Genomic DNA, 25,634 nt, shown 5'->3' with positions numbered 1-25,634 from the left:
TCTTTCATGTTGCCTTAAAAAATCTGAGGTACTTGTATCTGATCAGAAAAGCAATTCTGAGTAATATTATGTTACAATTCAGTGCCAGTTTGCTCTAGAAGAAAAGAGAAAAGTTACTATTTCTCATTCTGCACAGTTTAAAGAACCTCCCTGTCTCTATCTCCTCCCATTTCCTAAGCTCAACCTCCCTAACCCTTCTGAAACAAGTATGAGAAAGTCTTATTCCCAACATGCCAAATGACAAAAGAATATCAATTTATTTATGTAAATATATGCCTACACCTTGAAATGGAGGAGAAAGTTATCAGAAGTCTATATGGAACTTCTTTCTATCTTCCTGATATCACACACACAAACGTTCACACAGACACAGACACATACCCCCTGGATTACTGAGCACTTCACAAGCTTAGTACTTACAACTTGTAGAAGATAACTTTGTAGCTAATTCAAAATACAAAACTTTCAGCTTTTGAAAGCCTTCATCATCTGCTAAACCATCCAAATATCAAAGAGACCCAATTAGCCTTCTCTGTAGAATGTAATTTCCCTTGATGGCAAAACAGACCCTAAGAAGTACTGGATCAAAGATTCGTGTTTATCACTACCTATGATCGTTTTTAAGCACATTAACAGATTCAGAAATGTATGTCTCATCAACATTTATTCCTATTGAAATAGCATACGTGTTCAATTGTCTATACAGTGACTAGGTCCCATGATGGTGTTTAAGAGCTATTTTGTGTATAGCAATATTTATATTCAAGTGCAGAAAAGGAGGGTGTGTTTTACTCAGTTGTAGAGCACCTGATTAGCATGCACAATGTCCTGGCTTCAGTCCCCAGTACCTCCAAAAAAATAAATAAACTATGTGCATATTTAAAAATAAGAATAGTGCAGCCACTATGGAAGACAGTGTGGAGATTCCTCAAAAGACTAGGAATAGACTTACCATATGACCCAGGAATCCCACTCCTGGGCTTGTACCCAGAAGGAAAACTACTTCAGATTGACACCTGCACCCCAATGTTCATAGCAGCACTATTTACAATAGCCAAAACATGGAAACTACCTAAATGTCCATCAACAGGTGACTGGATAAAGAAGATGTGGTATATTTATACAATGGAATACTTCTCAGCCATAAAAACCGACAACATAATGCCATTTGCAGCAACATGGATGCTCCTAGAGAATGTCATTCTAAGTGAAGTAAGCCAGAAAGAGAAATAAAAATACCATATGAGATCGCTCATATGCGGAATCTAAAAAACAAAAACAAACAAAAACAAAGCATAAATACAGGACAGAAATAGACTCATGGACCGAGAATACAGACTTGTGGTTACCGGGGGGGGGTAGAGGGTGGGAAGGGATAGACTGGGATTTCAAAATTGTAGAATAAATAAACAAGATTACACTGTATAGCACTGGGAAATATACACAAAATGTTATGATAAATCACAGAGAAAAAAATGTGACAATGAGTGTGTATATGTCCATGAATGACTGAAAAATTGTGCTGAACACTGGAATTTGACACAGCACTGTAAAATGATTATGAATCAGTAAAAAATGTAAAAAAAAAGAATAAACACAGGGAAATATACACAAAATGTTATGATAAATCACAGAGAAAAAAATGTGACAATGAGTGTGTATATTTCCATGAATGACTGAAAAATTGTGCTGAACACTGGAATTTGACACAACACTGCAAAATGATTATAAATCAATAAAAAATGTTAAAAAATAAAAATAAAAATAAATAAACAAAGATGCAAAACAAAAAAAATAAGAATAAAGTTATAAAAAAACGCAGACTAAAAACCACTGCAACCTAGGTACTACAATTATACTAAAAAAACAAGTGTTTCTATCAAATATTCACTATATGCCAATCACAGAGACAACCACAAGTCACCCCTGAAGCTTCACGTGTGATTCTCAACAACCCTACTAAGTAGACACGGATGAGAAACCCAGCTCTGCGGATGAGGTGACGGAGCTCAGAGGAGCCGGGGACGCTGACCGTCCTACTCCGTGTGACACCGCGTCAGCCCAGGGCAAGCGCTGACAGTGCTGCACTGAGGGGACACCCAGCTGCATGGACCCTTGGGGTACTGGGGAGTCCCAGAAAACACTAAAAATTTTTCAGTGAAAAACCAGCTCAAATATATTACACTGTGCCGCATCCCTTAAACAGGGAACGTGAACGAGACCTTTTTGATGCGTCCATGTTCTTTCTGCCATCATCAGTTACTTGCCCTCACTGCGTCACCAGTGATGATCTGGACCCCATATGAAGTGCACTCAGATGGCAGAGCTTTTAATGCTGTTTTATGAAGTTTGTAAGACTCTGTCTATGCCTCACACTGGTGGTCATCCATCACTTCTCACCAGTGTGGACGTACCACCTGAAATCATTCCTTTCTGCTTTTTAAAATCCCTTCATCTACTCCAGACTTTTCAATAGCAAAGAAGCAGCTAAACCACAGACAGTGGACAGCTTTTCACCAAATGGACTCGAACAGCCCATCTGACTACCTGGAAGACCTTTTCTTCTATTAAACCCACTTCCAGGTACTTCATCATTTTCTGATTGGTTAACTGGGCCTCTGACTGGCCTACTCAGAGAGCTCCCAACCTCACATCCAGGGGTGGGAGAGGACCCTGCTGTTGGGGGAAATCAGTGAGGAAGGTGGACATCCTTCAGCCACGTCTGCATGGGTAGAAGTGCCACAGCGTGCTCAGAAATTATACCGTCATCACCCCTGGGCTCCCATGGACTGGTTTCACATTAACCAAAGTCATGAGACACTGATGCAAGAAAACCAGAAACTTAGCTTATTAATGTAACAGAAGACGTGAATCTATGAACCAGACTGAAATATCAGAGTTCAACCATGAGTACATTTTCTCCTCCACTGCCCAATATCGGGCAGGCAGTCACATGGCAAGCATGGACAGAAACGGAGCAGGAAGGGTTTCTAGATTAACTCAATGAACTAAATTTCTATTATACGAACAGATCTACTGCCCAGAAGACAATTAACGCCAATCACGGTGCACTCTCCGTGGACAGCGGCAAGACATGACTATGAGCACCCATGTAACTCTCCTTTCCCTGTCCTTTATAGGCTAACTGATGCACAGAGGTACAAAGATTCAGGGATGCTGATAACGCTAAACACAAAAAGCCCATCTCTGGGAGCCTCAAAACCAGACAGCCAGGGTTTAAATACCAGCTCTGCCAATTACTAGTTCTGTGATTTTGCCAACTTAATTACCCTCTGTGTGCCTCAATTTCCACACTGTAAAACTGGGATAACAATCAAACCTTCCTTACTCGCTTGTTGAGAAGATTGAAGGATTCATTTCTGTAAAATGCTCAGAAAAGAATGTAGCACATTTTGGGTGTTCAACAAATGTCAACTTAATATCAAAGTTATTTACAAGTCTCCCCTCTAATCATCTTATGTGTTTCCTGGCTAGCCTAAGTCCCAAAGAACATCCTTATTTCTCCTTTTATAAACAATTGGGGAGTACCCTTATGTTCCATCCCACCACCTGTTTAAACTGAGGGAGGGGATGCCTCCTAACCACTCTTTTGGGCCATGGAGAGTGCTTCTCCCTTCACACCCCTGGCCCCTGGCCCACAGCTAGCACTCATCACACTAACAGAGTGAGGTGTGAGTCCGGGGAGACAAGCGGGGCATGTGAAACCCTTCCTTTCACTCCAGTGTTGGTCACCATTGGGAAGCACCTGGGATGCTCAGCTCCATGGCAGGAAAGCCCTGTGCATGAAGGGGCAGGTCCTCTCAAGGGAAGGCTCGCTGTGGCCCAGAGCTACATGGGACAGGGTGAGTCTGTATTTCTGGGACACAGTATCATGACACGCATTTTCCCACAGCCTTGAAGTTCATGAAGAACGTGGCTTCATCAGTAACAAAGAAGACATTTATCGCCTGTCTACTCTTTTGTGTCATCTCTCAGTTGGCTGCTGGAGACAACATGTGTATAAGTATTGGATCTCCTTAAGCCCCAAAATATATGAAGCAACAAATAATTCTGTGGCTTAACATTGGTTCAGGGCGACTGTGTAACTGTCCTGACTCTGCTGATGCTAAATTATGGGTATAGGAACTATGGAACCTCCTCAAATATCTTTCATCATAAAAACAGCTCTTCTTATTTTCCTGTTTCTTAGTAATTGCCAAAGACTCCCAAATGATGGCTTCACACAAAACAGCAGCTAAAGTTTAAGAGCCCTCTTGACATACTCACTGTGGTAAACACTGCACATAATTTCTAATTCTCACAATTCTACAATTCATATATGAATGTCCCCATCTCACAGACGAGGGAAAAACTCAAAACGAACTGTCTCAGGCTCACGTGGCTCAGTGGCAGCACGTGCAACCAAACCCAAGTCAAAAAACTACACCCCTTCGTATATGTACCAAATCTCCTACCACCAATTAACACACAGCGGCGGGGTCAAAACTCAGGGAACTCAATACACTTTTCACCTTTAAGGTCGTCCAGATGCCGCTTCTAGCTGTTTTATAAAATCCCGGCTCACTGGTTTCTAACACTAGAAGAAAAGCCCGATTTTCCCATTGCTTGTACAGCAAGTCTGAAATGTTCACAGTGAGATGACAGAATAAATCTAAGATATAAGCAGAATAACTTTTCCAGGTAGACACACATAAAAGACATTGGGCTCTTCTGAAGCATTAAGTAAAGTAATCAAAATAAAATAAAGTTATTTAAGCCTTCTTTTACAAACAGGAATGTTAAGACTGTAAGAATGTGCAACAGTGCCACCTATGGCTAAAATGACCTTCCAGGTTGCCGGGAAAGATGCAACACAAAAATTGCCTGTAGGATCAGAAAGGAGAAACAGATAACTAAAAGCTTATGTAGCATATACTGCACTTTGATTCGGGGGAAGGGAGGGATATTCAGTATTTAATTTGATACTGCTAATACTCCTGAATATAAACAGAAGACATAGGCTCATGGAAACTCATCTTAGAAGAGGAAAGAATCCAGTTCAGCCACTTCATTTTACAGGAGGGGAAACTGAGACATGGAATGTGTCCTCCTGGCAATCGGCAGCAAAGGCATCCTAGGCCTCATGTCTTGCACTGTAGCAAAAACCAACAGATCTGTACTACGCCTATGTTCATAAAAGTCACGTTTGTATTTTTCCAACAGTAGGTTATCTAATATTTTGCAAAATACTTCTCAAAGATCCAGGATATCATACAAGTTTGTCGACATACAAAAATATTTATTTACATAATAAAACAGCATGAGCTTTATTCTCTCTATTAAAAAAGTAATGTGTCAAATCAATGTTTTGATATTTTAAACCTGTTAACAGTGTAGAAAAAAATCAAAATTTTCTTTAATCACAAAAGAGAGGAGCTTATTTCCTGAAAATGATCAATGTGGATTTTACTAAACTTAATTGATCTGGTCAGAATCCCACGAATTTAAATATCTGAGTGGATGGTTACACGGCAACATAAATTCTGATTTGTAACAATACATATTCTGTGTAAATAATCTTCAAGGTCATCTGATTAAGGCAATTTAACTAGTCCCTGTCTCACTAGAATGATACAGATTTCATTAAAACTTCATACTACACCAAAAAAAAAATGAATCCTTGTTACTTTAAACCATATTCAAATATATCATACATATACATATTAAATATGCATCAGAAATAAGCGACACTCTTTAGTATTCAGTGTTGATCAATCTAAAATATCTGTCATTGTGACAGCACTTTTATTAAGCACCTCTTGTGTTCTTTGTATACAAGGCGTCTAACTCTCACAGTCAGACAAATTAAACAATATTACTAAAATTTCACAAATGAGGAAATGTACTTAAGCCATGAAAACAACTTACATATTCATCAACAGGAAAGAAAAGAGTAAAGACTTTACTTACAATATTCACTGACAATCTTTTCTTCCATATTAAGACTACATAAAACCAATTCAGTCTTTGTAAGTATTTCTGTCAATAAGGGCCACTAGAGAAAAACAAGTAACATCAATAGCAGTGGTTGGACTTTCAGAGCCCACTTCTCTTTTGCACTATAATTATTTTTAATGTTATGTTTTTAGTGCTTACAGAGCACTAAAATATAAAATTAACTTTTTAAGTAATTACCTGAGAATTATAAATTTGTGAAAATAAACAATTGTAATTTCTGCCACTCTGTCTCACCTTCTCAATGGTGTCTCTCCTTTGAAGGCATCATCAAGCTGAGATCACTAAACTCGGCCATTTATGGAGTCACAGGTGTTTGGGTAACCACTTAACGGGAGGCTGATTAGAGGAGCAATTAAGAAAGCATCCTGTGCAGCCTGGGTTCCAGCACCGAGCTAGCCACAGCCTGCTGCGTGTAATTTGGGACAAGCTGCTCCATCTCTCAATCCCTCAGCTGCAAAAAAGGAGACACTGATACCTACAATCAAACACCTGCTATGAACTAAAACATGAGGAAAGCATTTTAGCCTTAGGTAGGTGTCCACGCACAGCGAGTTTGGTCATTATGATGATGAGGATGCCTGTTAATAAATTAAGCTAGACCACAAAGGAGAAATCACCTTAAAGGAGAAACATTTTAAGTCAATGAGCATTTCTTTTTGGATGGACTGCACAATATTCTATTGATTTTTTTAATAAACCAAATTTTGTCCATTAATTATAGATTTACAGGTTCATGGACAAGTCTCCAGAAAAAGAATTAGAGGCCTCTAAACTCCGTAAATTAAGAAAGTAAATTAAAAAAAAATCAGGGAGGAGGTTATACCTCATGTGGGAGAGTATGTGCTTAGCATGCATGAGGCACTCAGTTCAGTCCCCAGTAACTCCATTTAAAAACTTTGTTTTTTAAGAAATGGGGAATTAAAGCAAAAAGATGGAGGAATACAGACTTTTTTAGAGACTCATCTCAGATTTAAGATGGGGAAGAAACCATCTATTTCTCAGAGGAAATTTTGAGGACTATGTAAACTGGATCTGAGATATCTAGTTCTTTAACATTATTCATGAATTCATATTACCAAGTCATAAACTACCTGATAATCAACAGTGGTGATACTGATCATAACAGCTTCCATCACGGATCGAGCTCCGGCTAGGACTGCTCTGTTCTGACATCTCTGCCCCTGAGGCCTCACCAGACTGACAGCACTAAACTAGGTCATTCATGAGCACCTCGTGTAAGTCCTCCATTTGTGCTTCTGACTCTCCCCTCACCAGCTCCTCTGAGGGAAGCACTGTTATCATCTTCCCCACCCGCAGATAAGACCACTGAGGCACAGAGGCTAATCCCGTTCCAGGTCACATTGGCATTAAAGGACGTCTGTATTTCTGCTGTTTTGCTTTTGACAAAGGAATCTGAGATATCAATTCAAGGCAGACTGTTAAATAATCAAGTCTGTCAGGTCTTCACCTCAAAGAGCAGATACTATAAATTCCTGATGTAGGATGAGGCTGCCGCCACAAACTGACTCAGCTTGAAATTAATATCCAAGATGAAGCAGCGGATACACGTAAATATTCACGATTGTCAAGTCTACTCACGGGTCTGGGCCCTTCACTGCCTGAACGGGGGTGAAATCCCCACCCGTGTCTGGGAGAGATGCACGGTGCTTCCCGGGCTCAAACAGGCTTCACGGGCTATTTCCTCCCACAGACTGGCCTCAACGATTAAAAGCTCTCAAGGTTTTTACACCATGCAAAACAAAAAGACATTTCTGCAGATGGAGCACTTTCTTAGGCTTAAATCTTTTTTTGCCTACACTCACCCAGGGGGAAAAAAGAAACATGACTCTGCAAAGTCTCTGACCCTCACCACTCACAGGAGTAGAACAGCCACAGCAGAAGATGGCTCTTCACATTGCAGGATGAGAACAAAATAAAGATGCCCCAACAACAGGCACTCCCAGACACAGCGCTCAGCAGTCTTCTGCAAACTCACGGTTGTGTAGCACTCATCACCTTCTATTTCCAGAACACTTCATCACCCCTAAAGAATCCGCCTATCACTAGCAGTCACTCCCTAATCCCCCTCCAACCAGCCCCTTCCAGCCATCACCTGCTCTCTGCCTCTGCATGTGCCTTTTCTGGGCATTTCAGATCACTGAAATCAACAATATTTGACCGTTTGTGTCTGCTTCCTTTCAATTAACAAGCTGTAATCAAGGCTTGTATATTTTGAAGTGGTATCAGCATCTCTTTCTTTTTTTTTTTTTTTTGAAAACGTTAAAGATTATTAGAAGGTGGTAAGCACTATCAAAAAGAGTAGAGTGGAGCATAAGTGATTGGGTTTCAAAGGGAAAAGTGTGGGTTGAACAGTCAGGGTGGACTTCCAAAAACAGGTGGCCTTTTTCATTTTCCTCTTTTTTTTTCTTTTTTATTCACTCTTACGTGTGAATAATCTTCCACTACATGGAGATACTACATTCTGTTCATCCATTCAGCAGCTATTTATGGACGAGTTCCAGAAAAATGAGTGTAAGAGTTGACTAGCATGGATGGCATTTAAGCAAAGGGCAAAATGTGCTTTCAAAAAAAAGCCAACAAACAGAGGCACAAGGAAATTCAGTGCGTTTCTGAGCAAAGTGCTTGCTTGCTTCGGCAGGACTACCGTGCAGGACTGTGGCGGATATTGGCAGGAGTCACGGTGTGGGAGAAACATGAGAAGACTCCCCACTGCAAGTAGCTCAGACAATTCTCCTCCCTCATCCTGTATTGTTAGAGCAATGTTTCTAGGTTACTCTTATTTCAAGTAATAGCACTTTAACTGCACATCTGATCATCTCCATCAGACCACCTTTCCTCCAAGCAACAGAAAAGCATTCAATGACCTGAGCAGCTCCAGGACATAATGGTGATGGATTAGGGAGTCCTGCAGCATTCCAGCCTGCAGGCACAAACCCCACATGTGCCCTGGTGATGTCCAGAAAATAAAATGCATGGAAATATCTCACTGTTTTTACATGACATCTGCCCTCAATTTGCCCCAAAATCATGCTCGCAAAGCACTAATCAACCCTCTCAATACAAAAATAAAAAAGCTAAGAAGGCAAATTTAGGCTCTTTCATTGAAAACCAGCAACCATCACTGCCAGTATCTGAGCTGGAATGCTCCTGACTTTGAAAACCACTGCGCAGTTACTTTTCAAGCGTAAAACTCATATATGTATTCCACGTAGATGATATTGCAGTAGGATTTTTCTTTTCAAAATTTCCAGTTGCAACATTAGCACAAGAAAGTTTATGTATAGGCTTTAAAAAAATCAATTATCCTCCACTTTCTTAATTTTGAACTAATTATTATTTTATAAATGTGGCTATGCTGCGTATTATAAACCGTTTGATTTCTGAAAACAAGACCTTTATGACCTCACTATTTCAGAGCAAACTTTAACGATTCTTTGAGAGGTGGGGCCTGGGGCGCCCACTATCAGCTCTTTAAATACTGACAAGGATGTGCTATTAAGTAATGCAAAGGCTCTAACTCCACATTAGCTCAGAAAGCAAAGAAACTACACCAAAGACTTCCTTAAATATTTTATATATTTCTATTCTTTTGAATATTATAGTTCTTAAATGATATGATTTTTTTGAAAAAGACAACAGCTGTATTAAATTTCCTCTCACCAAGAAAGCAATCTTTAAGAAGTAAAAAACCACTATGGAAATCGAAATGACAGGACGTTTCTAGCTAAGTGAACATCCAGATCTGAACACAAACCTAAATCCAATCAGATCTCACTCGAACGAGCTCTACAAAGTCCTGGGCAACCCTGGAAATTAGCTCTTTTGTTCCAAATGTTGGCTGAGCTAAGATCATCACACTAGGCAGGGAAGGAGAGAAGAGGAAAATCCACCTGGCGGCCTCCATCAGTTTTCTTCCAGCCACAAAATGCCTCTAGGTCGGCCCGCTAACAAGTCCCCCAATAAGGAAAGCCGGCATCCACACTGCCCCTGCCATCCCCAAGTAGCCCCGATGCCCATATCCCAGCCTGTGAATGGTCTTCTAATGATCCCCCAGTTGGTGGCACCCACCCCCTCTTCCCCGCTATACAAACACAGAGAGCCACGGCAGCCTTCCCAAAGCACAAATTTGATTACATCAACCCCCACTTCAAACCCTTTAGAGGCTCCCTGTTAGAGTTCTAGCCCCACCCCAGACCCTGCTCGCCCATCCTCACCTAAGTACACAGGTCCCCAGTGACCACAGGGGCCCCTGACCTGCTCCTACTTCCCACTTGCTCCAGTCTCATTTTGACTGTTTCCCAAGGAAGCCTTCCCTCCCTCCAACCTCCACAATTTGTTCCTCTCTTCCTAGAACATTCTAGGCTAAGTCAACTTCTGACAATGCTAAGCTCTCAAGAAGCAAATACATTTTGCTTACTAATGTGGCTACACGCTCTCTCCCCTAGACTCACAGAAGTGCACGTGTAATGTATAAATGAATGACCGGTTGGGTCTCAAAGGGACAGACATACCTGCTCTCGCCCGTCCCGATCCTTCGGTCTGTAGAATATCAGAAGCAAAACCAGAAGTACCTTTCCTGAGGGTCACTTCTGTTGACACCCTTCACTGCCTACTGTGTCAGTTCTAGTAAAACTCAACTTCTTCCAAAGCCCTACATCCCGGACTCTCTCCAGTGTCCTCCCCAGCAGGGGCTCCCTCCACCCTGGACCGCACAGGGCACTCTCCACGGGTGCCCACGCCAAAAGCCTCCAGGCCTCTGCCCGGGCTGCACCTGCGATCTGAGACATATTCTTGACTCCTTCTCCTGGCTGACTCTTACTCTGTCCTCACAACTGAATGTAGAGCCCATTTCTTCCAGGAATTCCTCTCCGATAATGTCCTTTAGGTCTTGTCTGGTCTCTATTTATAGCAGCAGTACATGGTGACCAACTGGGTGTTTGCCCGCTCCTTTGAGACCACGAACACTTGGGAACCACGTGGGAAGGAGTGAGAGATTACAAGACGGTTGAGGGAAGCAAAAAGCAGAAATCACAGTCCAAGTCCCAAATTCAAGGATACTTTCTCAGAAAAAAGTATAAACTATTTCACACGTGTGCAATTTGGCTACTATTTTTGTGGCTTGGGGACAGCAAGAACTTGGTGTTCTAGTCCAAAACCTAGGTTACATGCAAAGAAATGTATATATTCATATCCAAAGGAAACAAGAGCTGCTCAACAACAGTTTGCAGTTAGAACTGAAAGGAACTTTGATAAAGGCAATCTCTCTCTCTCTCTCTTCTTTCTTTTCTGGCATCATATAATTTTAGAACTATTTGCGTGACTAACAGATGGCTACAGCCCGTGATTCTGCACTGGAGTGTTTGGGGCTGAGGAAGACCAGATTAGATTCACTCTGTAAATGCAATCACACCAACACACTGATAGGTGCCGTGGTGGTGAAACTGATGTTCCAAAGCAGGCAACCTTATTCGGTAAGAGAACTCTAAATAGAAAGGAAGAAATGCAATGTCCTATACTGAATTTCATTTGCTATATGGGCCATTAACTGATAGTATATCTTGACTAATGAAACCCAAAAATAAATTGTCAATGTCGGTTTTCTTCATCTGACCATTTTATGCTAACATCGGATATTAAATCCTCACTCCATACGGAAGCTCAGGCCTATGCTGCAGCACAGTTACACCCCGTGGAAGAAAGCCGACCAAGGGAGAATTGGAGAGTTTCCCTTTAGAAGCTGCGAAGTGTGGTTTTACACCTGTATATCATTTGCAACCACATCATCGACAATGGAGTTAGACGTTACCTCTGTGGGGCGAAAAGCACTGCATGCTTCAGAACCATCAAAGAATGCTGAGCTTTGTGAAACAGTCCTGAGGCACTTAAATCATACTTTTTCTGAAAGGCTCCAAATCTGACCCACTTCACCATTCCAGGTATAACAGGGAAGTACTGGAAACAGTAGAGAGAACATGCCCTTGAAGTCTGACAAGGCTCTGCTTGAATCCTGCTACAGCATTTATCAACCGCTAAACAAACCAATTCCTTAACCCCTCTGAGAAGGCTTCCCAATCCCCAAAAGGGGGCTGTCAGCGCCCACCTGGGAGTCATGGATGTGAATGAAACACGCAAGTAGGGCGGCCGACTGCTACCTGACACGGGGCCTGGCTAATTTCCCTCCGCTGCCCTTCTGCCCCTTTAAACTTGCACTGACCCCCTGGTAAGGATCAAGCCCCCGGAACAGACTGCCCGTATCTTCTGTGTATCCCTGGATACATGACTTACACTTAGGAGGCCAGAAAAACAACTGCCTCCTCCCAAGTCACTAACAATATTCTTAAGAGTCTGGGTATTTTTAACTCTATTTTTCAGGGAGACTATTCCAGAACTTTCCAAGCACCATTCTCCAGGTTGGCTCCCCTCCCAGTGCCCATCCTTCTTACCTCAGATCCTCTGTCTGACTGCCTCCTGTTCATGGGAAAGCGAGTCCGGTAGGGTGGGGACTCCCTAGGCCTCCCTCCCTCCCTCACAGGTGACTGTGAATACCTTCTCCCCACTCCAACTCCAGCTTCTGAGGATTCTAACCTTCCATATCCTGCAGCCTCTGCCCCTTCCTAAGACGCACACGTGGCCAAGACTCTCCCTTTGGATTTCTTTCTGGCTGGCCCTGCTGACCCCCAGGCCCCTTAAGGATAAATGGGATTGCTCTGAAAATGACAAACGCCGCTGGCTGACACACCAAAGCTGCATGGTCTGGGCTTTCCTCCAACCGAGGAACAGCCCTCCCCTCCCTCAGCCTCAGTCTGCAGCTCTCGAGATGATCTAATTCACATGCAAGGCTGTGAACACCAGCTAAGAATGACGACTCCCAACTTGTATCTCTAGTCCAGCTCCTTCACCTGAGCCCCAGTCTCATAGAGCCGAGTGCCTCTTTGAAGTCCTAACTTGGATGAAAAATGGCATCTTAAAAATGCCTCATGTCCACCATTTACTCTGGAATTCGATTCCTGGCAGGTACCTCCCAGACTCCCCATTTTAGTAACAGCCTCAGCACCCACCTAGTTGTCTCAGGTCACATTCAATTTCCACTGTTCCCTCCCCCCGGCCCTGCCCTGGAATCAGTCCTGTTATTTTCGCCAATAAGCTGATCTCAAGTGTGGTTTTGCAGGGACCATGGCCGGAAACACACAAGCTCACAGCATGGTTCACTAACAGTCCGCCGTAGGGTGCTCCCTGGAGGGGGAGGCATCTCCTGCCGCTGGTCACCTCAGAAGGCACTGGATTCTCACACAGGAGGCCCAGGAGAAGGGACTCAAGATTTTCCCGTGGTCTGAGCTTTGAAGGGCCCGAGGTCTGGGGGAGCTCCTAATTAGCAGACACACTTGCCAGTGAGCAGATGAGGATGGGGGAACCCACGCAAGGCTGTTATCTCTCCAACTCCTGGGCTCTCGGGAGCCACGGGAAAGACCTGTGTCCAGTGTACAGCCCAGCCATCACAGATCCCAGCCTGCATTTGCCAACCCGGACAGCCTAGACTCCATCTACTTGCGACACTTACTTCTGTTCTGTTCCCCACCCAGAATGTGATGGACTCATTCAGATATTCTGGCCTGTCTCAAGCGAGACAAATTCAGTGAAAAATGAAGTGTCCACATTTGGACCAGAGCATGAAAGGAGAAACAACGCCTCATGGTCAGCATGATGGTGGTGGCCAAACCCTTCCACCGGGTGAGATGAACCATGGTGAGGGTGAGAATCCAGGGTCCTAGGTCGGCCAAATCATCTTCCTTCACGGTTGTCTGGGGTGTTGGAGACTGACTACCACAAACTAACGACACGGCTGTCAGTGGTGGATGTCAGCTGCAACAGAAACGGATTCAACTCTTTACTGCCAACATGGGTTAAAAGTAAAGGCCGGGGCAGGGAGGTCTGCACGGCTGCTGAGGCAAACCACAGACCCAGCTCTGAATGCCCACTGGCTGGAGCAGAGAGGAAGCTACGGCCCTTTTAGCTGTCCCTGTGTCCAACAGATCCAGGTGAGCCAGCTACTTAGGAGAAGGTCATGTTGTCCTGATACCCAGAAAAACCAGCCTCGTAAAGGGAACAAATAGTGTCATGGATTTTAGACCCAATTCTGCCCCTTTATGAAGGCAAAGTAAAGTAAATGACACGGGGAAGTTGAATGCAAAAAAAAAAAATTAAAGAACCAAACGGTGACCGCTTCCTCCAACAGCGTCCCCTGCTGCTGTCACCTCCGTGGCGGCCACTTCCTCACCAGTGACCGCCGGCCAGGAAGCGCCGTCACGCACGTCACACAGCGACAGCCAGGAACCGCGTGCCGAGCACGTTTGTGTAAAAGCAGGAATCGAGCAAAATGCTGCAGAGTTTGACCTTACAAGTTTAAATACTCCATGAAAAGAATCCCTGAGCAGCCGACTAAATCAATTCGCATCTTACTTCTTCAAAACAATCAAACAAATTTAATAAGGGCACATTTGTCACCAAATAAAAGGAGGACCAAACAGGTCCCTCAAAGCAAGGATTTTAACAGGTATCTAACACCAGTGGGTAATGTGCTTACAAAGCAAATATTCCAAAACATTAGAAAATACAAAATGACTAGGATAATACATGGATCAAGACAGATATAAAGATTTTGCTTTTTAAAGCAATGGAGACAGTATGGAGGGCAATCTGGCTATTTCCAATGCAGGGTGTGCACAGCCCACATTTTCAGATGCAACAACATGCTCACAGGGCAGTACAATTGAAAAAGGAATAAAGAAAAAGGAAAAGAGGAACAAGAGAAAATTAGAAACACACAAGAACAAAAATGATTTTGACAGCATGTATAAGAATTTACGTGAGTGTGTGAGGCCAGGGACGAGGGGACGGTGAGACCCACCCTCACCCCCTGCTCCAGGGAAAGCAGGGACCTGAGGGGAGCGGCGCTGCCGGGGGACCCCAACGTGGTCAGCGCCCCTAACCAAAATTCCACCTACAAGCTTCAAGGCAGCTTTTGAGCTACAAATTGTGGTCGCATTTCAGTCTGGATCGTTTTACTCACTTCCTACAAGAGTAGCAGGAGAGAATTAGGCTCTGCTCCTGTACCAAAGAATTGTTTAAATAATTAATGACTGTGGAATACTAAAAGCAACAATGGGGTAAAAGTGACTGGAGGAGAATGTGCTTGACCCGAGCTCACTGGCCGCGTTATCTCACTGACGTTCAGAAGCTGGCTGAGCCCTTATGGTACCAGAACAGACAGACACAAAAGGAGGGAGGTTTAATGCGCTGCTGTATTTCGATACTGGGAGCCATGCCTGGTGCACGAGGTTCTGGGTAAACAATGGGGACAGTGTCAACCACTGTGGGCTAATTACACATCCGGATACTCCGCCAAGTCCCAAGGGCAGACTTCAAAATACAAAAACAATCTGGCATTCTCTGGTGGGGCTGCAGACTCAGAGACAAGCATTTGTTGAGCAAAAATATCACCAGTGCCTCCTATGACAAAAGAGGAGGCACTGGCGTGGGGGCTGGGGCAGGGCTCCAGGCTTCCACTGCTCACTCACCAGTCTGTCCAGGGGGAGAAGTGGTCCCTGCTTATGTTGCACTGATGCACCTACCTTGACTAATGCCTGGGGCCTCAGCAGGTGTTGACAGGAGAGGTGAATGGAGCCAGACTTGGTGTAGCACGGTGCTGGCAGCTATGCCCTCAGCAGTGCCCAGACTCCTATAAATGCCAGCTCATCTTAAGAAGCAGATGGGGAGTGCGGGCATGTAGATCACAGGGCCCTGAGAGGACAAGTACAGATCATGGCTACAGCATGCCTCTCCCCTTCCTTAAGTCATAGAGGTATGTCTGGGAGGAACAGAAAATTCATCCAGAGCCCGCTACATTGTCTCTCGCAGGTGGGACTCGTGTCCCCTGTGCTTCTCACTCACAGGGCTGGTCTAGACATTCTTTTGATCAATTCTCTAGCATCTTCTCCTCCAACTTACCAACAACCAGAGAGTAGGATCTGATCTTAGCTAAGTTCAAGAGTCACAGAGCACTTCCTTCACAGCGGGCCCAGAAACATGTGCCAGGTTCTCCGACCGTCACCTGTGGGACCACCATGAGCCCTCTCCAGACTCAAGGACAGAGGCCGTAGGCCGGGGGAACACAGCTTCCCTCACTCTCCCCAGCAAAGGTTTCCACGTCTCGGAAAAGGCATCTCACCCTCTTCTGCCTGAGGGACAGCACAACAGATACACCGGGAAACAGAGCTGAAGTTGGGGGGGTAGGCAGCCCAGAAGAGCTCGTCTGTACTTCCGAGGCAATGTGGGGCCGTTGACTTAATCACAGGGAAAAAGTGAGAATGAACATTTCCCTGTCTGTCCCATACACCGTGATACGCCTTTCCCTGCATAAGGAGTTCATTCGGAAGTCCCTGGCGGTGTTTCTGATGTCCTAACTTGGCATGGAGGCTGTCGGGCAAGAAGAGAGGGCCTGAGCAGAATAGGTGCTGGGCCTGGGAGGCAGGAGACACCGGCTCCAGCCCCAGCTCAACCAGCTCCTCGTTCCGCCTCTCGGGGTTCAGCATCTCATCTATAAGCAAAGGGATGAGACTGTCCCAGGACAGGCTGCCCAACAGAAATGAAATGAGAGCCATGTAAATAACGTTTCCCATTTGCCACGTTTAAAATGGTAAACAAAGAAACAAACCAACAAACAAAAAACAAATACTAGAAACTGATTTTAAGAACAGATCTTACTTAATCAACTGTATGTAAAATACTATCATTTTGACATGTAATCAATATAGGAAGTAAAGAGATAGTTTATATACTTTTACTAGACAAGCCTCAGTGTCTGATGTGCATTTGACCTACAGCACATCTCAGCTCAGTCCAGCCTCCTCCCCAGTGCTCCTAGCATCAGTGGCTTTGGCTACTTTATTGGACAGCAACCCCAGGGGTCCCACCATGGTCATGGCTGTAAAGCGGGAGTAAGTGTCCACACTAACCCTAAAAGGATCTCTCTGAAACAAAGGCGGATTCACTTTGAAATGTCTGTAAACCAGCGGGCTGCATCTCCATCCCCCCTTGGCTACAAGACAGACTTCTTCCTTGCTGATCCCTTTCTGGATGTAGGGAAGCAATCCGGCACAAAGCCAGGGTGGACTGGCCTCCAGGTAAACTTACCTGCTGTCTGTGTCCAGTCCCATGAAGTCCTCCTTCTCAAACGGGATGCAGGGGAGGGGGATCTTGTCCCCAGAATTCTTGGGGCCACCATCCAGCCACTTGGACTTGAGCAAGATGAAGAGTGACTCAGTGAAGTCCTCGATCCTCTTCTCCACCACCCTGCAGTCCTCTAAATTTGAAGGCAACGTCGGTGCGCGGCTGCTCGACTTCCTCCACATGCAGTACAAAGACAAAGAGCTGAGAGTCATTATCGAGGTGCCATACAGCTCCTCTGCACGTGGAGCTTCTCCAAGGCCTTGGCAGAGATACAGTCGGGAATGGTGACAAGGCCCACGACCTTGCAGTGTTTCTGGAAGACGCTCCACCGATTCTCGGGCACATAGCGGTGCCTGTAGTGGATACAGAGTGTCCACTGGGAGCCGCATGGGCTGATATGGCTCACCGAGGTGAGTAGCTGATAGATGCAAAAGAAATTCTCCTCTGAGATGATCTCCATGGTTTGGACTACAACGGGAAGAGTCTGGTGGTCCTCAGCACACTGCACGTAGTCAGGGATGCTCATGTTGCAGGCCCTACCGAGACAGGAGAGGAGATCGAGGTACATACTCTGCTGTGTGCTATGGGCCCATCTGGGTTGCGGTGACCTGGTGTGTACCAGACAGAAGGCAAGGGAAGCCAAAGCAAATCCGGGGGTACAGTTTGTCCTCAGAGTCTGCACATGGCTACTGTAGCTCGGATCACATTACCCAGTTTTTGGTCTAGGATTCCTGCCCCTGCAGAGAAGTGTCATTTCTTATTTTATATTTCCAAGCACCTAGCAAGGCTCTGATATAAAGTCACTGCTCAAAAATGCTGAATAAAGAAATGAACAAAGGATATGCTTTCCCCAAACCCCTTCAGCAGAATATAAAGAAAAGGACCACAGTAGGATCAAAAGATCTGGAATTCTATTCAATTTATTTGAACCCCTAAGCTTCATAGTAATGGATAAGAAAACTTGCCTTGGGGTAGAGGGTACTGTTCATTGGTGGAGCACATGCTTAGCATGTACGAGGTCCTGGGTTCAAACCCCAGTACCTCATTTTAAAAAATCAAACAAATAAATACACCTAATTTCCCTCCTGAAAAAGTATTTTTTAATTCAAAAGTCAAAAAACACCTTGCAATTGACACAACATTGTAAACTTGACTATACATCAATTAAAAAATTCCTTGCCTTTCAAGAATATATCTGGATTACGGATGTTTGCAAATGTAAAATGCCTAGGGTACCACCTGCATAGAAAGTGGTGACTGTACAAATGTACTATCCCCCCTTTATGAGCTATTCTTCCTTTGGGGGAGTTATAACCTCTCAGAGCTAATTTTCTCAGTTTAAAATATATAAACATTACCTGGTTCTCAGTACTGCTGAAGAATCAGATAACCCTAAGAAAGCATCTGACCCACAGAATTTACTCAATAAATGTTTTTTGAATGAATGAATAAACAAGCAAAGTGAATGCTGCTCCCTGCCAAAGACCATCATAATGATACTTCCTGGAAATCCCAAGCCCACGTTCACCAGACTCTGCACTAACAATGTGGGTGACCTGGGCAGGCCTGTGTGCTTCTCTAAGCCCCAATTTAATCGTGGATAGAAATGAGGGCAATAACACAAACCTCAAATTGTTAGTGAGTCAGTAATGAATTGTACCCCAATATTGCAAGATGGAACCATTAAGGAAAACTGGGCAAAGAGTCCATAGGCCCTCTCCATATAATCTCTTACTACCACATGGGAATCTACATTACATCTCAAAATAAAAAGTCTAATTTTTTAAAGAGGTTTTCGAGGTTAGGTGAGCTCACTGTCTCAAATAAGGAACACACAGTACAAATAGGACAATGCCCAGCCCATGAGATACACTCAGTTAACATTCCCACTGAGCCCACTAGTCCCTCCAAATTCTAATGGTGTCCACTTCCAAGAGCCCATGTGACCATCCTTGTTCTAATTTTCTATTTGTAATTTTTTTCTTTTCATTAAATAGAAACACCCAATTCCATAGAATTCTTACCAGATATCATGATGGCAGCCCTTCAAAACCTGACCACAGAGATCATGATGGCAGCCCTTCTTGGTGAAACAATAAAATGAATAGCCATTTTCACAAGACCTCTGAGTAAATCTACTAGGGAACTTCATCCTGGACTGAGGAAGAGGACTGGGGAGGAGGGGGCATTCAGGGGCACAGAGAATCATGGGCCACCTGTCCCACGATGGACTTTAGACTCACCCTCACCCTTCAGGAACTACTAAATACACACAGACAGAGTGCTATGGACAAGATTTTTTTTTTTAAAACAAATCCCTGAATCCCTAGCAGGTCTTGTTTCTACCCATACACAAATGGCTTATGTGCATAATGTTTCACAAAAGCCTTAAAATATTATCACCCCAACTTGACACATCAAGAAACTGAGGTAGAGAAGTTTATCACATTCTACAAGATTAGAGAGAGGCCACGTCAGACACCGTATTTAAATCCAAGCCCCTGCTCCAGTGCTCACACTAGAAAGTGTGACATACTGCCCCTTTCCTGCCCTCTCCCTGCAATCAATCTCTGAATAGTCTTTTCTGTTTCACCTGGAATCACAATCACATTCATTTTCCACAAAGAGCTATGTCACTCCTTGGAGGACTTTTCAAAATCTAAAGGGTTGGTTTGAGAGGAGAGATTTGCATTTTCTGTTTCTCAAAGGAAACATGGCTTTAAAAGAAACTGAAAAGTAGTTATCTAGTCTAAGCCCTCATTGTGCAGAGAAAGAACCGGAGGCTCAGAAGAGATGAGGAAAGGGCCTTATTAACAAATATTGCCTCAGCGCAGCACCAAGCCAGACCTGGCACTTCTAGGGGAGGATCTGGAAGGCCCAGGAGAATGAGTGTTAGAAAACAGAAAGAGAAGAAGCATACAAGGCCCCGTCTCTTCACCACCATAACATGAATTTCCACCAAATTACCCAGAATGGGTGCAGCCAATATTAAGTTTGTCAAAAGAGGTTATAGAATTCTCAACCATAGTGGAAATTCCAACATTTACTGTGCTTTTTTCCCAGTTCAAGCATCAATTCAGTGGGCACTCTGTACCAGGGACTACACGAGGCCTGGGGTTCTCCCAAATACAGATCTCTATTACCACATGTGCAAACCATATTAAGGCCACCAGAAGAAAAGCGCCCACAGATAAGATGGAATTACTGAAACTGAAAGCAGCCAAAGAGCATATATTACTAGGAAAAACGGTGCTCCTGGTAATGGACTCATGGACATAGAAAGCAAACTGTGTTTAGCAGGCAGGAAAGGGGGGATTAACAGATACAAATTAGTAAATATAAAATAAATGACAAGGACCTGCTACATAACACAGGGAACTATATTCAATTTCTTGTAGTGATTTATACTAAAAACAATCTAAAACATATATATATATATACATATGCATATGTTTATAACTGAATCTCTGCTGTACACTTGAAACTAACATTGTAAATTGACTACACTTAAATAAAAAATAATTTTAAAAAATAAGTAAAAATAAATGCAATGCCATTAAGAAAAAATAAAAGAACTCTCTAATCCCCTTAACTGTAGGTGGTCGAGTAATCTAGCTGCAAACACCAAGTCCACTGGATCACTCCAGCACTGGCTGTCACTCTTTCTGACCATCAGAGAGTCACTTGCTTCACTGAGGTTACTTTTCTCTTCTGTGAAAGGCTACAGTTGCAACTAACGATGTATAGAATCTCATCATTCACAAGCCCAAAAAGTAGTGAGGACTTCACATGGGCCAGGCTCTGGTCAGATGAAAATATAGGGTCCCAGATATATTCATGGGTAGAAGAAGTTTATGCCATAAAGGTATAAATTCTTCCTGTTTTGATAGACAGATTCATTTCAATTCTGGTTAGAATTCCTACCAGATTTTTCTTGGAATATAACAAGTTAATTTATGGTCAGGAATAGCCAAGAAATTTCTTTAGAACCACCACTTGGGAGGGGTGGATAGGTCATTCATTTCCACTGCTCTTTCTGAAGTGATGAAAACGTTCTGGAATAATAATGCATGCACCACTGTGAATATGCAAAAAGCTGCTGAATTGTACCATTTAAATGGATGGAATTCATGGTGTGTGAACTATATCACAATAAAACTGTCCTATGAAAATTATTTCTTGACAATTATTTTTCAGTTTATACACTAGTCTGTCCCACAATTTAAGAAAAACAAAAAACCTAAACAAGCCAAACTATGCCAGGAGCACTTTAGGACTGCAATATCCCTGGGTCTCCAAGGCCTCTGGTGGTGCTGTTCCTGTTAACACACACTAGCTGGGCTGGGCTAGTTAGGGACTGTAACTATCTTTTGAAAATCGAGGATCACTCCTTTCACCCTGGGAGAGGGAAGGAAGGAGGATGTCACAACCTCATGCCTGCAGCACATTTTTAACAGAACCAAGCCCTGCTTTCACCACTGCAATCCCTCTCACTATAAAAACACGTGACATCAACAAGCACCTCCATCATAACACCTGAAAATGTTCAAGGTACTTACCTGCGGCAGAAACATGGAGGGGGGAGACAGAACCTCGCTTAGCAGTGACGCTCCCTTTTCCCAACTCCACCAGGAGAAGCTGGGCGTTAGAGCCAGTGGCTTTCAGCCCAGGTAGCAGCGCCCACGCCACAGAGCTGGTCCTCAGGGAGCAGGAAAGGGAGAGCAGGGCAGCCCCGGGGTCGCGGGGCAGGGAAAGCGGGGAGGGGGACGCGGGCTGCAGCCTCGCTCGGAGGACAGCCCCAGCCCCAGCCCCAGCCCCCCGCCCCCGTCCGGGTCCGCAGACCCCGCCCGCCCGGGACACAGCCCGCCCAGGGGCGGGGACGGGCCGGCGGACGAGGAGAGGAAGCCCGGGAGGAGAGGACTAGCGGGAGGGAGAGGGGAAGGGGACGCCAGCCGCGGACTGAGGGGATCCCGGCTGGGTGAGAGGTGGCAGGTGCACACCAGGCCCTGGACACTGTGGCCGGGGCGCCGGGGCAGGTGGCGCTGGCAGAGGGGTCTGGCCTGAGCAATTCATCTGAACACGGGCTGACTAGCGCCCTTGGGGTCTGTAACAGGCGGACCGCCCTCCCGCAGCCGCCTGACCCCTTTCCTGGGAGCCCCCCACCTTGCACTTCCACAGTCTGAGGCCCCGGCCCCAGGCAGGAACCAAAGGCCTACCGGGCGACGTAGTTGAGAAGCCTTTGGGCCCGATCCCCGGCTCGGATATGGAGCTCCCAACCAGCGGACCACTTGGCACTGACTGCGCATGCGCAGGAGGGCCAGCGATCCTCTCTGGGTTCTGTGAGAGAAGGTGGGACAGCGAGGGAGGGAGAAGATTGGAGCGGGTGGAGAGGACGGGAAAATTGGAGGGATACAGATGGACAGGATGAGCAGAGAGAAGGAAGGGCTCTGGAGAAGGGAGGGTCTTAGCGGAGTTGGAGAAAAAAAGCTTTACCTCTGGGGCACCCCTAAGCGGCAGACCTGCCTCTGTACCCTTCTGTTACCCTTCAAGCCCCGCAGCTCAATTTTACCACCGTGATCCAACCCTCCGTCTGATGCTTCTGCAGAAACCCTAGGGAGATCACACCCGTTGCCCCCACGCGGAGCTGGGTTTTCTGTTGCTCTGAGAACCAAGCACCCGCAGGTGTTGTCGCTCAGAACTACCTTGGGAAGAGCACATATTCCCCTTTTACACGCTGGGAAACAGGCAGGCAGGATCTCTGCCTTAGCTCCACTGTCCCAGGTGTTGGGCTGGCGGGGAGCGGGATGGTACAAGATCAGAGACCCAGACAGAGCAGACTGCCTGAGTGTTGGTGCATAGTCCCCATCCCTCCTGGGTAAACCATACCCACCCTAGTGGAAACATCAAGGGCTCACAGTAGTTCCCTGGGTGTGGGAGAGCTGTCCTCATGTGAAGGAAAAGTCCAGCTGGGCTAACAAGCTAAGTCACAAATCTAAGTGTGATAAGTGTCAGTTTACTGATCTAAATTCTGCTGGGCTATCTCGTAAATCTGAAGTTTAGTGTCAGTTTATTGGCCTAACAACCTAACTCGTAATTCCAAGCTCAACAAGTGTCAGTAATGTGATCTGTTACAAATTGATAAGCTCCAGTGTACTTATTCCTTGCTTTTTGTTCTTTGAGCCTTATTGGCTAATCCCCCCTTACTTGTAATTAAGCCTTTAAAACCTCATGTGCACGTCTTGGAGGTACTCAAAACTTCGGAGCCGAAGCCCCTCTGAGCCCACCGGCATAATAATTCTGAGTACTCCAACACTCCGATTGGTGCTTTTTTCTTGGCTGGCCTGTTTCCATAACACTCAGCTCCAGTGCCCAGCTTTCTAGGTAGATAGGAGTGTTACCAAGTCCAAATTCATTCTCCTCAGTGCAGGACAGGACAATAAGTTGGGAGACCAGATGTTGGGGCATGGAATAGCAAGTTTCTGTAGACCTAGATGGCAAACTAATGTCCTGGAAAACCATCTCCCCAAGTCACAATTCAGGATCCTTTCCTATGTGCTTGGTTGTTGCAAACTTCTTAGTATAGGAATTCCTTCTTGTTAGAATCCTTTCTTCTTGCAGCTATCTGCGTGGGTCAGATCCCTGTAAACCTCCAACAAAAGAAACGTTATTTTCTATTCTGCAATTTGCTATCTTTTAATGAATGAAAAAGTGTTAAATATCCTTAAAGGTCAGAGCCTTCAGAATAGGGTCTCCTGTTTATTTCAGGCTCTAGGCAACACTGTTTTACAAGCAAGATGAAGCCTAGGTGACAGAGCACAGGGTTAAATTCAAAGGAACAGAACTAATATGGAGTCAGATTTGTTCTGTTCTATTACCCGGCCAGAAGCCACTTGAGGATTTAAATCCGTTTAAGTTAAAAATAACTAAAATTTTAAAGGAATTTACATACATAGGTGGGAATGTGCAAAGCATATCTGGAAAAGAACCCAAAGGATAGTAAACAGAGGCATCTCCAGAGAGGGCTGAAAAAACAGAGGATGAGGGAAAACTTCTTTCACTTGTGTATTTTTGTGCTCTGTTTGAGTTTTTTTTAAACCATTTCCTTGTATTTCTTTTTCAGATAAAAGAAATGTGTAATGGAGCAAAGGAGTAATTAGCTTAGCAAATACAGCAGCCATGGAATCACTAGTCATCAATTTTGATTTAAGCCAGAAAGCATTTTTTGACTCTCTCCAATGTGCTCTGTCCTGTTTTAAGACTTCTATTAATATTATTATTATTATTATTATTATTATTATTATTACTAATACTACAAGTACTACTACTATGACTATTACTATTATTACTATTATTTTATGAAATAATAACACGGTTTACCTCACCCCTGCCCATGGCTGGTGGAAAACCAACTGAGTTTTTCTTGAGTTGTTTTCCAAGGAGTAGAGATGAGTTTATAAACAGAACACATCTTCAGGGCAAAACAGGCAGTGTGCATTACCAGCAGGCCAGACAGCAATGAAGGGTTTTCAATAGAGGCGCCCAGAAGCTGAGAGAGAAAGCCTCCAGGACACTACAAAAAGCTGCCCAAACTGCCATCTCCATGGTACTACTGAAATAGGAAAGAACAAATCTGACTCCATATTTGATCTGTTTCTTTGAGTTTAACAAAGCCAAGTTAATATGCTCCGGTCTTTTCATGGGTTATGATGTCACAGAGGAAACGGACAGGTCAACAAGGAACCACTCTGCCGTGATCACGGAGCCGGGGAAAGGGACGGGCTGCAAGATGTATGAAGCAGCCACAACTGTGCCCGTGCTTCTAGGCAGGTATCCAAAATCGCCTCGACAAGGTGTCAAACATTTGTGCCCATGTCCTCATCAACAGACATGTATTAAAGACAAATGGAAACATATAAAAGGCCAATACCCTTGCTGGGTACACCGTCCAAAGAACAAAGTCTCAGTTTGACAACTGGCCATCTCGGTTCCATGGGATTCATTCTTGGAGAACCTTAAAAACCACTCTTCTGTCCTCAAGAATTGCTGCATATTTGTCCTATCTTTGGCTCAGGGATGCAGCACGTTCAAGTGAACTTTAATGTCTGCACAGATTTGACTGTCTTTTTCCAGGTTCACTTGTCCATTCAAAAGAGGCCTGAGCTAAGTCCATCATCCGTAAGATCTATTCCCTCCAGTGACAGCTCATTGAGCCTGCAATTAAAAGCCAAGTGAACAAGACTGTCCTCAGCTAAAAATTTCACCCACCCTTCACTGTTTTCTTAATCTCCTCTCCTGGCTAATTGCAACAGACTAACACCTCCCTCCACCAAGATACCCAACTATGTCATTTTTCTCCCCAAAGAGAAAAT

General features: G+C 44.4%; 1 protein-coding gene across 3 annotated transcripts in view; it reads right to left on the bottom strand.

Moving 5' to 3' along the window:
- LOC140699109 (trafficking protein particle complex subunit 9-like) overlaps nt 1–25,634 on the bottom strand; it is a 169,180-nt gene that overhangs the window by 86,310 nt on the left and 57,236 nt on the right. The window contains exon 2 of one of the 3 annotated variants that reach the window (XM_072970890.1): nt 17,230–17,801. The exons of 1 other annotated variant lie outside the window; for it this stretch is intronic. In XM_072970890.1, coding sequence (XP_072826991.1) covers nt 17,230–17,654 — 425 coding nt within the window. In that variant the 5' untranslated portion in view covers nt 17,655–17,801. Of the gene's footprint in view, nt 1–17,229; nt 17,802–25,634 lie in introns of those variants that run through there. One more of the 3 variants, XM_072970891.1, reaches the window with a different exon arrangement.

Source organism: Vicugna pacos, chromosome 1 (genome assembly GCF_048564905.1).
Source record: "Vicugna pacos chromosome 1, VicPac4, whole genome shotgun sequence".
NCBI lineage: Eukaryota > Metazoa > Chordata > Mammalia > Artiodactyla > Camelidae > Vicugna > Vicugna pacos.
Note: the sequence above shows the minus strand (reverse complement) of the source record. Positions and strands in the feature narration are given on the sequence as shown.